Here is a 14,863-nt window from a genome sequence, read left to right as displayed (position 1 = left end):
CCATCTCCTAAGGGGTAAACAACTGCATGCATCCATTGCATGACATGCTTATGCTCTTTCCATCTAAGGGCATAATTCTAGCTTCACCTTTTCTATAGGTTGAAGTAGGTTGTTGACAAGTATGCTCATTGGCCAGATCCAGCCTCCAGAATCTATAAGCATTACTCCATTTGTTTACTACTTTGCTCTCTTTTTGCTTTCTCTCGCTTTTGCTGACCCACAAGCCACAGAAGTTCGGCAACCCCCAAGTCTTCTCAATCCCACATGCAAACGCACTAGAGGCCTCTGCATACAGACAGAAGCCAGCTCACCAAGCTGCTCGAGGAACCAGCAAACAGGATGACCCCTTCACTGATGCAGAATGCTGGCATCGTAAGCCCAAGAGAGGGTAAGCGTAAGCCCAGTCGAAAGGACTGAGGAAAAGCCCCGAGAGAGGGTAAGCTTTAACCCAAAGAGGAAAGACTATGCCCAAGCCTGGCTAGTCCAGATCTGCTGCAAGCTAATTAAGTAGCCATAAGCAGCCATAAGCAGAAACGCATCTTGCGTAGCCCCTGTGTTTGCGGGAGAGAAGAGGAGACGTAGCAGCTCCGCAGGCCCTAAGTTGTCAGGGCAAAGCACCCGGGATTTCCCCAAGGGAAAGAGAGAGCAAAAGATAGCCTCTCCTTTGAAGTCAAAGCAAAGACTGCAGCATTGTAATTTAAATGGAAAGCAGTCACTGATATTTGGCAGAATCAGCTCACTTCGAGCTGAGCCGAGGGGGAAAGCATCGCTTCACTGCACCCCCCACCGAAACCCGCCTACCAGGAGCCGCCACCTTGATTGTGAGGGCCGACCCCTAAAGGACCCAGCCGTGTCGCGGAAGAGCCGATCCTCTGTTCAGGGAGCCACTCCAACCCCGCTAAGGGAAACTGCCAATAGGCAGAAAGCCGCCCCTCCTCTGTCGACCGCGGGAGGAGAAAGAAAGCCTTGCCCTCACCCGCAGAGGCGGAGGGAGAAAGCAAGCCGCCGCCCGAATGGGAGCAGCCCGGGCAGATATGCAGCGAGCCAGCGTAACCCAGTAACTTGACTCGCTACACAGAATGTATCTTTCATGTGTACAACATGTGATAACATTATAAATATCTCTGTACATAGTTACAAGCTGCAAGCGTCATGTCGAGTCTCCATCTAGTGGACAAGCAGTGGAACTGCACCCTTTTGTTCCCTTAATTAGAAATAGAGTCTGTAAATATTATAATTGGGTATAATTGTAAATACTAAACCAATTATGGACTATATTGTTACAACCGTGCATCTGAATCAATATATATGGTAATTAATCAAATATTAATCATTAATAAATACTTTTCATAATACATATTTCATAACTCATAATTAAAAACCGTCATCATCCATCCCTAATCCCCCTCTCCACAACACTCTGATAGGGGGCCATGAGCATGATTAGGGGACTGGAGCACCTCTCTTACAAAGGAGGCTGAGAGACCTGGGGCTTTTTAGCCTGGAAAAGAGAAGACTGAGAGTAGATCTTATCGAGGCATATAAATACCTGAAGGGTAGATATCATGAGGATGGGGCTGGGCTCTATTCAGTGGTGGCCAGTGACAGACAAGGTGCAACAGGCACAAACTCAGGAGGTTTCACTTGAACTTGAGGAGAAACTTCTTTGCTTTGAGGGTGAGCATTGGAATAGGCTGCCCAGACATGTCTGGAGTCTTCTTCTGGGGACATGCTCCAGCAACTCAGTGTCGTTTGTGTAGTCAGGGGCCCAGAATTGAACACAGGATTTGGCTAAGATGGAGTTATTACTCCCCAGAGCATCTTTTGTAGTGCTGTGTTTTGCAGTGCTGTAGCTAGGAGTTTGTAACACCAGCTTGTTTTGGCTATGGCTCAGCCAAACACCAAGGCTGTGCTTTTTCAACATTTTCCACCCTCAACAGTAGGGTGAAGGATGGGCAAGATCTTGCCCATTGCTTCTATCTTGATTTGCGGGCCTTTGGTTACATTTTCCCTCTCCCCTATCCATCTAAGAAGCAGAGAGAGAGAGTGGCTTTGGTGCACATCTGGCCCCAAGCCAGGGCCAAACCACCACAAGCATCTGAGATGCAGCCTCACCAGTGCTGAATACAATGGCACAGTCACTTCCTTACTCCTGCTGGTAACACTATTCCTGATACAGGCCAGGATGCTGTGGCCTTCTTAGCCACCTGAGCACACTGCTGGCTCATGTTCAGTTGGCATCAACCAGCACTCCCATGTGCTTTTCTGCTGGATAGCTTTCCAGTCAGTCTGCCCCAAGCCTGTAGCACCCTATGGGGTTGTTGAGGCCAGAGTGCAGGACCCAGCAGTTGGCCTTGTTAAATGTCATACAGCTGACCTCAGCCCACTGATCCAGCCTGTCCAGATCCCTCTATAGAGATTTCCTACCTTCAGTCAGATCAACAATTCCACCCAATTTGTTGTTGTCTGTAAACTTACTGAGGAAGCACTTCATCTTCTCATCCAGATCATCGATAAAGACATTAAAAAAGACTGCCCTAAAGTAGAGGAGTAGCAAAAAAAATATGGATGTAAATGACTGAATTTAAAATAGTCAGAAAAAATAAAAAATGAAGTTCTGATTTTCTGTAAATTTCTATGTCCAATATTTTACCACACCATGGCAATTTCCCTTCCGTCAGTACTTGCACCAGATTGCCTAAAATATCCTGTTTATTCAAAATACTAAAATCTTGTTTTTTTCAAGAGAAAAAATCCCAACTTTGCTCTTATATAGTGCTTTAAATCCGTGTGTTCTACAATGTACCAGACATCAATAAGTTATGGCTTCAGAACACAGATCTCAGTCTTTGCAATATTTTTCCTAAACCTTTGGAAACATCTCTCATATAAAGCATATGAGTCTAAGAAAAGCTTTGATTATGATGCAGATGTGTTTTTGTTGCTAATTGATACTTTTTTTTTCTCAGTCTTCACCTGGAAAATAAACAATTGAATCATACTAATAGAGATAAGGCTGATTTAAATGTTTAAATTCAGGATGTGAAAGGGCGTGCTTATTAGAAGCATTCTTACTACTACATTTCAGGTAGCAACACAGAAGCTGAATAGTCTGGGAGTTAGCATTAGTGGGTCTCACCTCAGAGCTCCCCATGTCACAGCCCACATTCCCCCAATTGAAACTACATCCTAGTTCTATTTAGGTCAGTAAAATTGCCCAAGTGATAGAATCCATGAACCCCTCTTCTCCTCCATTATTCCTAGTGTATTCAGGAATACGTATTAAAAATTTGCAGTGGCAAATTTTTTTCAAACATTCTAGAAACGACAGTGAAGGCTGACGTTTCCAAAACAGACCAAGGGTGCCTTGAGACCATCATTAGAATTGAAAGCTGCCATAAACTCTGTATGAAGTGTATCAGAATTTGAAAGTATTTTACATGATCAATTACAATTCTGAAAAGCAGAAACAATCTTTTCTGAAGTCCGGAACAGACAAAGGTCCCAGGTTACAGCAAAAATACAAAGATTTTTCTCCTCAGAACTATGGCTACATGTTATTGCTGCGATGGACTGGTTTCACTTTGAATTCTTTTTCTTTTATTCCCACACATCCAAAGTTGTTTTTTTATTCCCCGTGTGATATCATCAGATCTTCAAGATTTAAAGTCTGTATCAGGAAAAAAAAAAAAAAAAACCAAACCAACCAGGCTTTCCATCTTTCACAATCAACTCCCATTCAACAAGACCTGTCAGTGCTCTATTATCAAGTACAGTAATAAGCTTAACTTTCTCTGCGCCGTTCTAAGCCACTTCCCATAGGAATTACACAAATGCTTTTTCTGTTAAATCTTCATTCAAGACTATGGACTTTTTATCTGCAAACTGTGATGTGCTTCAACATCTCCAGTACTGGAAATCTTTGGTAATCCGAGGAGTGACAATACACAAAGTTGCAACAATGATGATGAAAGAATCACAGGCATTTGATACAAGAAACAACGCACGGGATGTGTGGATAGATAATTTTACCCAACTAAAGAAACAGCTATGTCTACCGCTACTTAAAAAGTTGTGATGGTTTAGCACAAGGGCTAACCTGCCTGCTCCCCCAACACAAAAATGAGGGGAAGAGTAACACACACAACTCAGGGCTGAGATAAAGGGACAAGAGCTTAATATAACATAAACACAATGTGCCTTAGCTAATAATCTATTTAACCTAAAAATACAATCCATGACTACCTTATCTTAGCCTATTTGCAGAAGAAACACAGTGAAATACATGCAAGGACAAAAGCCAGCATAGAACAGCCAAAACCAGCAGTTAACCAACTCTTACTCTTTCCAGTGCCATTCTTGCAGAAGAAGAGACCACATCCGAGAAGCCGGAACCCAGAAGCAGCAACTGGAACAGGAAGCCTCCCATGTTACAATCTGAACTTCAAGCCCCATAATACTTTGCTCCAATTAGCACTTCCACTTTTTGAAGCTGGCATGATTGCAGCATGGTATGAGTAACAGCAGCAGGTTCAACTCAATCCAGACAAAAGTATTACATGATTTCTTTACACTATCTGAAAGACTCATTTTTTCAACATAATCCATGTAATTAATTAAATCTCTATGAACTGTGAAACTGAGTTCTTGTATGATGGGTTGTATCGCTAGTCCCCACAGCTTCAGAATTATGGGGGTTTTTTCCTTAATAGCACAGTGCAGTTACAAAATTCAGACACTTTGTAAAAGGTTTTGTGCCTGCATGTTTCCCAGATATTTTTCAATATAGTTGAATGAGCTGGGGTAAATATAAGAGGCACACCTAATTTATACAGTCTGTTTCCCTTCCATGAGCACAGCATGGTGGCAAAAGTAAGTTCTGTTTACATAAAATTGTCGAACTACATCTATGAAAAATAAAGAACTGATTTGTTCATAAACTACCAAAGAGAAAAAGAAAGGCATAATTTAATTAGCCAAAGCGAAATCTGAAGGTATTACCACTTCTTTCAGTGACAAACAAGGATTTGCAGACAAAAAAATTGCTTACTTCAAGATTTGGATTGATTAAGTATATTGGTTAGTAACGGCTAAAAGAATCACCCTTTTAAAAGTACTTTGTTCACAGAAAATTCTCTCTTAACATGTTTTTCTACTTTCTCTGCCTTGATTTAAACAGTCCTGTTTGGACCCAAAAAGAACAAAGACCTGCATGGAATCATTCCAGTACAGGAACTCAAAGAACTTCTCACATGTACTGGTACCAACAAATTCAACACAAAAACTATCACTGACTGGTGAATGTGAAGTAAAAATTTACAAATCAAAGAAAAGGGAGCTAAATTTCAAATATCTTACAGTGCCTGTTCTTCCTTAGTGTCATCCTTCCATCTGCTCATCTGAGTTATGCAAAAACCTGAAGCACACCATGTTCCCAGCCAGGAGTTCTGTGTTCCTCTATGTGACTATGTACCAGAGCTTGGGTACAGCAATGCTAGTTAAGGACTTCATTAGTTATAACCCTGATTGGAGAATTAAGGTTTGGAAACAGCTTCTAAACTCTGCTACACTATTTTTATCATTAATTAAAAAAACCTGATACAGTAAGTCAGACAACAAAGTTTTATGGTTGTAGAAGAAAAGAAAGACAGCCAACTGCAGACTAACAGTAAAGGTTACATCCCATTGTTATTTTCCCCTTCACTGGTCAAAAAATGTACAAACCTCTGCTTCTAGGGAAATAGCAGGGATTCAGATGAAAAGCAAGTTTAGAAAATGTAAAATGCACATACTTCAGGATTTGTTGTAGTACATGGGAAACTGTTTTAAGTTAATTATGTTATGCATTGTTCTACTGCTTATCATGTGTTCAGTACTCTCCTCTTTCATTTTAGATAACAGAGCTGCTACCAGCAGAGCTAGTAGGTTAGGACATTAAAGCATTTTAACCTGTATTGCTGCTCAAATATCAGGAGTTTTTGTTTTGTTTGCTTTCAAAACACAATGAAACTTAGAGAACGTGTAGTTTACCAACATGAAAACACATAGCAATAATGAAGCTAACAAAGAAGCTTTTAGTTTTTTCCACAATATCCCTATGGTTTAAAGAAAAGCTAGAGGCAACAGTCACTGACTTCTAATGATTTTTCAATATAACTTCCAAAAGAAAGTAAATATAATTAATTCAATTATTTTTTTTCTCTAAATAACAAGACAGTAAGTTAATAAGTTAAGAGGCAAAAGTGAAAAAAGTGCTTGTGACCTAAGGGAAAATTCAGCATGATAAATATGCAGTGTAGTAGTGATTGGATAACCAAGAAATAGAAAGTTGCTTTTATGTGTATTTGCTAACATTTATTAAGTTCCAGTTTTATTTCAAATGAAAAAAGAAGACACATTTCTTCTTCTCACAAATACCATGCCATGGTAAGATGTGTGTTGTACTGATAATTAAGAAATAATTAAGAAATAGAATCTAAACTGAGCTGACTGAAAGATGTAACAAGGTCAATGACCAATATAGCTTGTAAGATTTAGGTGGAGCATTAGAAAAAGAACACAAAAATCTTTATGAGTGTAGCACTGAAACACTGTCCAGAGATGTGCTGGAACCTCTGTCCCTGCAGTTCTTCATGAAACAGCCAGGCAGAGTTACACTGAACCTAAACTAGGGCTGGGTAAGTTACAAGTTCCTAAAGTTCCTGTATTCCTAAAAGATCATTTATTTGCATCACGTATAACATCAATTCTATTTAAAATGTTTAAAAGACCCAAACAAAGCAATGACCTGGATATTAGAAAAAAGGAGAAGAAAAAAATTATGCATATAAATGAACAAAATAATCCAAACTGCATTAAAAGAAAAAAATTAAAAAATGCACATTTGTTGTTTTATATTATTCAAGAACTCCCTTTATGCAGTTTAATTTCCTTTCTCTTCATGCTAACAACCTCATACCTATATATTTTAGTATGTATCTTGCTATGCTTTTTTCATTAGGCATAACCAATATCTGAAGGGGACCTACAGAAGGCTGGGGAACAATTGTTTAGAAGGGCTTCTAGTGACAGAACGAGGGCAAATGAAACTGGAGCAGGGTAGATTTGGGTTGGGCATAAGGAGGAAGTTCTTTACAATGAGAGTGATAAAATACTGGGATGTGGTTGAGGCCCTGTCCCTGGAGACACTGAAGATCAGACTTGATGTGGTCCTAGACAACTTGATCTATTTGGAGATGTCCATGCTCACTGCAGGAGTGTTGGATGAGCCAACCTTTCAGGGTCCCCTTCCAGTCTGATGCCATCTGTCAATCTGCAAATGGAAGTAATGTGGTCCACTACATCTAGCTAAAAAATCAGGGGCAATGCAGCAAACATAGCTGCATTAAAAGAAATCTTCTTGTCTGAGTGTTTCATAAAAACATGTGACATTTCAAAAGATAAACTGATCCCACTTGATTCATGAGGAATTAAAATACGTAACTTGAAAACTACTTTCAGAATATTTTTTTTACAGAAAACTCAAGTCTTTGGTTAACTCAAGTTAACCAAACTAAAATTTTGATGTCAATTTATTATTTTTGGAAGCACAAAGACTGCTTGCCTTTCAGATTATTTACAAAGTGAATCATGTCTCAACACCAGCAACAGAACATTTTCTACCCCTCTTGTAACGTGGAAAGAGTTTACAGATTACAAATACAACATGAACTTCTTTGTATACTTCTTACAGAGGTAAAACTCAAATGCTTTTGTCACAGCAAATCTAACCCAGAATCATCACAACTAAAGGAAAGCAGAGTAGAAGGACAACTCATTTTACTTCATTACCCAAAATAAAATAAATTGTGGATGCATCTTGTTTTTTAGACAAGTTGATAAAAACCTATGTTATTAGCAATTGTTACTGTTTTTGCTGTTGACTCCTAATTTTTGTTTCAAACCCAGATGAATAAAATAATTACACAGTACATACTTTTTGATATTTAAATACTGGGCCATGGATGCCTTACTTAAACGTAACAGATTATTAATGTGTATACATAATGAGGCCTCACTAGTATGTCACTAGAAAGAGATGCAATAGATTAAGAATTTGTTTTCATATTCTCCTTTCCAGTCTTAAAGCCATTTAATTATTGAACAATTTTTATTACACATTTTTGGGTTTTACTTAAAAATAAATGGGGCTGTAAAACAGTATTTATCATATTGCTGTGATATTAGTCATTTGAGTTTATTTCTGTTCTAGTGAACTACATCAATGTGTTAAGTAGCATTTTCTCAGGCATTTAAAGAAAAACATTGTTTCTAGGTATTAAGCCTCTTAGTGCAATATTTGAGACTACTAAAGCGACTAAAATAGTAAAATAATCTTTTTTCTTAAATTTAGTAATTCAAAATAATTGCATTATTAGTACCTCCTTGAAGCACTTAAAAGAGATTTTTAAGGCAGGTAGACAGTTAGATTATGCTCAAAATAAGCCTCCCTTCAGTAACCTATTATTGGAGTTCAACAACCAGCCTAGACATGTTACAAAATAGAATATAGAAAGTAATTCTCACCACCATAAAATATTATTATAAAAAAATTAACGTACTCTAAGTAATTATGTTGAAACAACTATATTATTTGCTAATATGTTTAAACAACAATTGTCATATTTAAGCACTCTGAATGGAAATCTCCCTTATTGGTGCTGCTTGAAAAAAATAATCACTTTTATTCAGGCAACACTGAATAACACACTAAAGATGAAATCTGTTAAAGTATCTTTTATAGTGCATTAAGAAGGAGATTATAAAACTTACTGATAGAATTCTGAAGAAATGGACTCCAACTACAAACTAGCACAGCCACTTTAAAACATGGTGTAACTCTTTATTTGTATGACTACATATATCGACCATATATCCTTTTTTCCTGATTTCTATTTTCTCTCACTTAAGAAAAATACAAATGCTGCTTTTAAATTTAGAATTATGAGAGAAACCCTTAAATAACCCTCACTGAGATTAATACTACATTTTGTATGAATAATTTTAAATATAGCTAATGTATGGTTTTTTTGGAAGTATACTGGTTAATTGCTACTCAACAAATAAAATGGTTTAGGGGCCAATTTAAAATGCATTCAAAAGTTCAATAAACAAAATATAAAGCTGGACTATAGCAACAGTGTGTCAATGTGGTGATGTCAAACACAGTGTTGGTGTTTGTCAAAAGATATAACTTAATCTATGACTTAATCAAAATATAATAACAATTGCAATGAGCCTAACCTTCATAATATGATCATAAATACATTGTTTATATGTAATAGTTTATTTGTACCTTAAATCAGGCTTGACCTGCAAACAACAAGGTTTTGGATGCAGTAATTTCAAAAATACAATGTGTGGTAGCTCACTAATGAGGCACATAGCACACTATTTTCAATACAAAGGTTAACACGTGCACTGAAAGAATAACGCTTTATGCAATTTTTTTTAAAGGTCACATAAACCAAGAAATACAAATACCACAAGAGAGCAGAAGCTGAGTCCTGGGTCACATGGAAATTCAGTACTATAATATAGTTTCTTAACACAGTAAATATAGTAAATTAATTAATAAAAATTTGAAAATCTATTTTGGGCAACACAGGTAGAAGTTATGGCCACTTCAATTTTTATGTTATATGAGAAATACATTTTGTGATTTGATACTCAGAAATTAGATGCATCTTCCCAAAGATTAACTGAGGCTCCTCACTCTAGCAATAAAAAAAAGTGCAAAATCAAACCTTATGGCTAATAAACAACTGGCAAGTTTATCACCAAAGAATCAAACTAACAACTGATACGCTAAGTTTCCTACAGAAGAAATTAAATTTAAACAACAGCATCTGTGATCTCTCTCTACAAGACAAACGAAACCTGGTGTACAACACATCCAATTTTCCACATTTAGAACAACCAACTGGAAACCAATGGTGTACAAATCATACGGTTCTGCTCTGTTAATCTTGGTGATTCAAAAGTGCATCTACATTCAGCTTCTTCCAACTGGCTATTATACTACATTATTTTTAAGGCTACACATTAGGGAGGACAATCCACCTTCTAGTATGACAAAAAATAGTTTGTAAGTTTGTCTTGTGTCATTGCTCAAAGAGAAAATCTTTTCTTATGTACTGTAGGACAAAGGATTTGCAACTGTATGTTATTTAAGAAATACAATATTGAAGTAATTTATCTCACTGTATGGGTCTTGAAGACACACAGTGGTATTTCCAATCAACTTCTAAAGAAAACCACATGGCATTTTAGTGACACTGGGAATAGTGATGAGACTTGAAGAAAAAAGTGTTTTGATAGTTATGAATTACCTGTGGTGCTGACAGATTGTTCAAGGGCTCTTTTCTCCTTCAATGATTACTTTTGATAAGGTTTTAATTTTTTTTATTAACAATTCCTGCAGGAAACTCCAGACAGGTGGGTGAAGTTATCTGCACTTCCTGAACACTCTCAACAGAATGAAAGATGTCCTCTTATAGAGTTCCAATTTCTCTGATAGGGTTTGGTTGGAAGAGACCTCCAAAGGTCATCTAGTCCAACCCCTCTGCAGTGAGCCAGGACATCCTCCATTGGATCAGGTTGCCCAGAGCTCTGTTGAGCCTGACCTAGTATATGAAAAATTACTCTAAATGAAAACATTATGAAAAATATAAAAAATCAGAACAAACCAGTTGATAAGCATCCTTACAAAAGCTGTATGCCTTATATTTTTTTTCTCCTAGCTAGAGGGAAATTTACAGAGTTTCTGAAATATATAGGAGACTCCAAACTCACTCTGCACACTCCAACATAAACAGTAATGCCACTTAAATGGAAGGGATAGCAAGTTATGCTGTTTCTTGCTCTTTGTTAAACTATGCAAAACTCTGTAACTCCCCTTTATTGATAGAACAAGCTTTTACTGATGCTTGAAATTGCCACAGTTTATATAGAAATATTTGCTTCATAGTTCTGAAAGAGTGAACATTTTAACTAAGTACAAACAAAACTGCTTCACTGCAACAGATTTTGTCAAAATAAGTATCATGAATGCCTCCAACCACTTACTTGTTCCTGAAGTAATTAATTCTTACAGTCTACTGGAATTAAAGTTGCTGTCTATTCACAGAAAAAGAACCTTAAAACTAAGCAAATTTAGTAAGAAGCATTAATAATTCTGCTGAGTTACTTTAGTGAGTTCAGCTGTCTGAGTAACAACAAAAGGTATAGATAAAATGGCTTTTGTGGAAAGGAAGAAAAAATAATTTTCTAAGAAAGCAATAAATATATTCTTTTTCTTTCGTATGTAACAACAAACACCTAAAATAATTAGACAGTCTAATACCACCACTTTTTATACACACAAACATACACATATACATAACATACATGATCATTAAATAAGGTAACAGAGGTCTTGGTCCTTAAAAAAGTATTTATACACTCTTCCATAAGTATAGACATAGTTTTTGGTGTGAATATTGTTTGCATGCATTGGGTCATTAAAAGACTGCAAAAGAGAAATAAATATGCATAGGTTAGGAACACGTAACAAAGAAACACTGATTCTGAGTAGAAGTAAAACTTGGAACTCAATTACAGCAGCAATTCGAAATAATTTTGAAAGAGAAAGTGAAAACTAGATTTATTTAAATTATATAAATTAAGGAAGCAATCATAAACCAGGAATATGTGAAGATGAAATCATTTTAACTCAGAAATGTATTTTCTATGTATTCCATTCTGTCTGTGCATAAGTGGTGCATTTATCCTGCAAAAAATGTATTTCCCTTCCGAGTATTATTGTACAAAAATACAGTGTTTTAAAGATAGATTTCAAAAGGATAAAATTAATCAAGAAATAGTTTTAGTGAGATCACACACTAGAGAGAATTGCTAATCCATGTGAGAAGCAGAAACATTCTTTTATGAAGAAATACCCAGAGTATGCATATTCATTACAATTTACATGACAAATGCTAAATATTGGAAAGAAAACTCATAGGATTAATCTGTATTACTTAGTAGGAAGATCTCATCCCCTGAAAAGTAAAATACTGAAGACAGAAGACATATGCAGCCTGAATATTAAAACATTTATCAGAATCTTGGAAAACTATTTGTTAGGCTGTATGTCACTTCTCAAAAAAGAATCTATAATCCATTTATGAAGAAAAAAAGTACAATTTATAGTTAAGTTCTGTCTTGTAATAGTTGAACTTGATTCAGTATTGTTATTTTTATCCAGATATCTATTTGTAACAGCTATGCCCCATCACACACTTTAAAATAAAACTTCCTCTATTTACCACAAATACAAAGATGCAGATAACACAAGGGCCTGAAAAGCCTCTGGGATGTTTTCCCTTACATAAGAAAGGCACCTTCCTTTAATAAGAGATGCCTAACAAATTAAGCTTGCAGCAGTGTCAGTTCTATAAGCAAAACTTTGCAGCAATACATAAAATGACTTTCATACCTCTATACAAATACAGATATTTTTAAATATAGATATTTTTAAGCATGTCAGACATTTTCAGTACAACTGCTGTTTTTATGGACAAGGCTTCGAGAAATTTTATCTATACATTTCCAACACTTTTATAAGAATGCAAAGCTAGTAGAGCTCAACCATCACAAAACCAAAGGTATAGGTGCATTACATACCATAGTCAGTGATCTTACAGGACACTAAATAAAGCTCTTTCAGATTCCTGCCTTCTTTGGCAATCACCTCCACACATCTGGAAGACACGTAAAGTAAAAATCACAGTTAAAAGACAATAGATCACTTTTAAATACCAAAAGCACAATACATACAAGTGTAATGCATTTTATCTCAACTTCTTAAATTTTGTGAATTGTTCCATACAATTAGCTCAAAATGCATATGGCTACATGTATACCCTGGAGAAAAGTACTATTTTACATTGAATGCTTTGATATAAATGTTCCCGTAACTATGAATATATGAGTGGCCTGGAATATATACAAGTTCTTTGGAAAATAGTACAAATGTGAACTTTCATTTCTTTATTAGTCTATGATTTTGGAAAGTTTTTATTGCAAGATATAAGCTTTCAGAGTTTTCATCTTGGTAATAACTATAAATACATTTTAATGAAGACAAAGGAGAAGAAAATGTAATTTTAAGCTCATGTTTGTGTATCTTCAGTGATTATTGCAGAAGTCAGTGTTATCATCGGGGAGGCTGGAGCACCTCTGCTATGAGGGCAAGCTGAGGGAGCAGGGCTTGTTCAGTGTGGAGAAGGCTCTGAGGAGACCTAGTAGCAGCCTTCCAGTACCTAAAAGGGGCCACAAGAAGGATAGAGGCTGTTTACAAAGGTCTGTGGGGATAGGACAAGGGGCAATGGCTTCAAACTAGAGAAGAGCAGATTTAGATTGGATGTTAGGAACATGTTCTTTACTATGAGGGTGGTGGAACATTGGAATAGGTTGTTCAAGGAGGTGGTTTGTGGCCCCATCCCTGGAGCTATTCAAGGTGAGGCTCCACAGGGCTCTGGGCAACCTGATCTAATTGAGGATGTCCCTGCTTACTGCAAAGGGGGTTGGACTAGATGACCTTTGGAGGTCTCTTCCAACCCAGACCATTCTATGATTCATCAGGTCATGAAATGCCACATGCCATTGGTGTTGCAAGAAAAGCCTGTACAGATGAGAACGACAGCACATTTGTTTGCCTTGTTAAAACTACAACGATTTTTCAATGAAACACTGGAGTATTTTTCTGTTAGTCTCTTTTAGTTTCTTGTAAACAAGAAAAATATGAAAACCAAAATTCATGCAAAATAGGAGCTTATTACATATTTGTGATCAAGTCTATATTAATGTTACTTTTACAACTACACGGTTTACAGTGCATTGTTAAAAATATAGTTCACTAATTGTATTTTCAGTCCCATCAATGTAAAATGCATCACTGGTCATAAGGTCAGCTACATTAGTGTTGTGCTATTCTCTACACAGAAACATTTTAAAAAGCGGGTTTCGTAAGATAAATCCTAGGAATTTCTTATGATCCAACATACTCCTCTTTAATTTTCAGATCAATTACCCAATCATCTGTTCTGCCTCTTAAATCAAATTTCCTACAGTACACAATATCAATTATCAATTTTGAAAAAACAACCAACCAAACAAAAAGTATTGCTGAATTTGTCATAAGTTTGGAAAATAGACGTACATGCTCAGGGACCTCTGTCCTCCACTTATCACCATCAACAGAGTACCTCCCAATCTCATTTAGCTCTTCATGCTGCCAATTTTAGACTTTAAAAGCAGCTACATAATTCTTATATCTTACAATTACAGGATAACTGAATGATAGACCTTCATATCCATTCATCCCCTCTCTGTTTCCTTCTAAAATCTAGAACAAAAATTCACTGCTACTAATTAAACAGCATGCCCCTGACAGAGTACCTTAATCATTGTTTACTACCATTATAAGTTTCATCCCTTGGAAAAGTGTGAAAGCCTAATACTTAGAAAATGTTTGCAATGTTTGTATGGGAAAAGTTGGATTCACTTTTGAATATACTGAGAAAGAATATGTAAAGGAGAGAAACATTTATCATGGTAACCTCTGACATGGAAGAAAACCAGTGTAAAACTTGAGATGCTGTATTCGTTTAAGCCCTCAACATCTTTGCTAAGAAAATCAGCAAGCAAGACAGTTATTTTTCTTTAGGATGACGCTTTTAAATATAAACTAACCTCAGGATTTTACATTTTCATCAAGTTATTTTCCTGAAAAAAGGGTAAGATTTAGAGCATGAAACATTCTGGTCCTGTACGACATGAT

General features: G+C 36.5%; 1 protein-coding gene across 1 annotated transcript in view; it reads right to left on the bottom strand.

Moving 5' to 3' along the window:
- FBXL17 (F-box and leucine rich repeat protein 17) overlaps window positions 1–14,863 on the bottom strand; it is a 288,290-nt gene that overhangs the window by 81,158 nt on the left and 192,269 nt on the right. The window contains exon 7 of the mRNA XM_054398055.1: window positions 12,706–12,782. Within this exon, the coding sequence (XP_054254030.1) occupies window positions 12,706–12,782 (77 nt within the window). The remainder of the gene's footprint in view (window positions 1–12,705; window positions 12,783–14,863) is intronic.

Source organism: Indicator indicator, chromosome Z, assembly GCF_027791375.1.
Source record: "Indicator indicator isolate 239-I01 chromosome Z, UM_Iind_1.1, whole genome shotgun sequence".
NCBI lineage: Eukaryota > Metazoa > Chordata > Aves > Piciformes > Indicatoridae > Indicator > Indicator indicator.
This window is presented reverse-complemented; position numbering and strand designations above follow the sequence as displayed.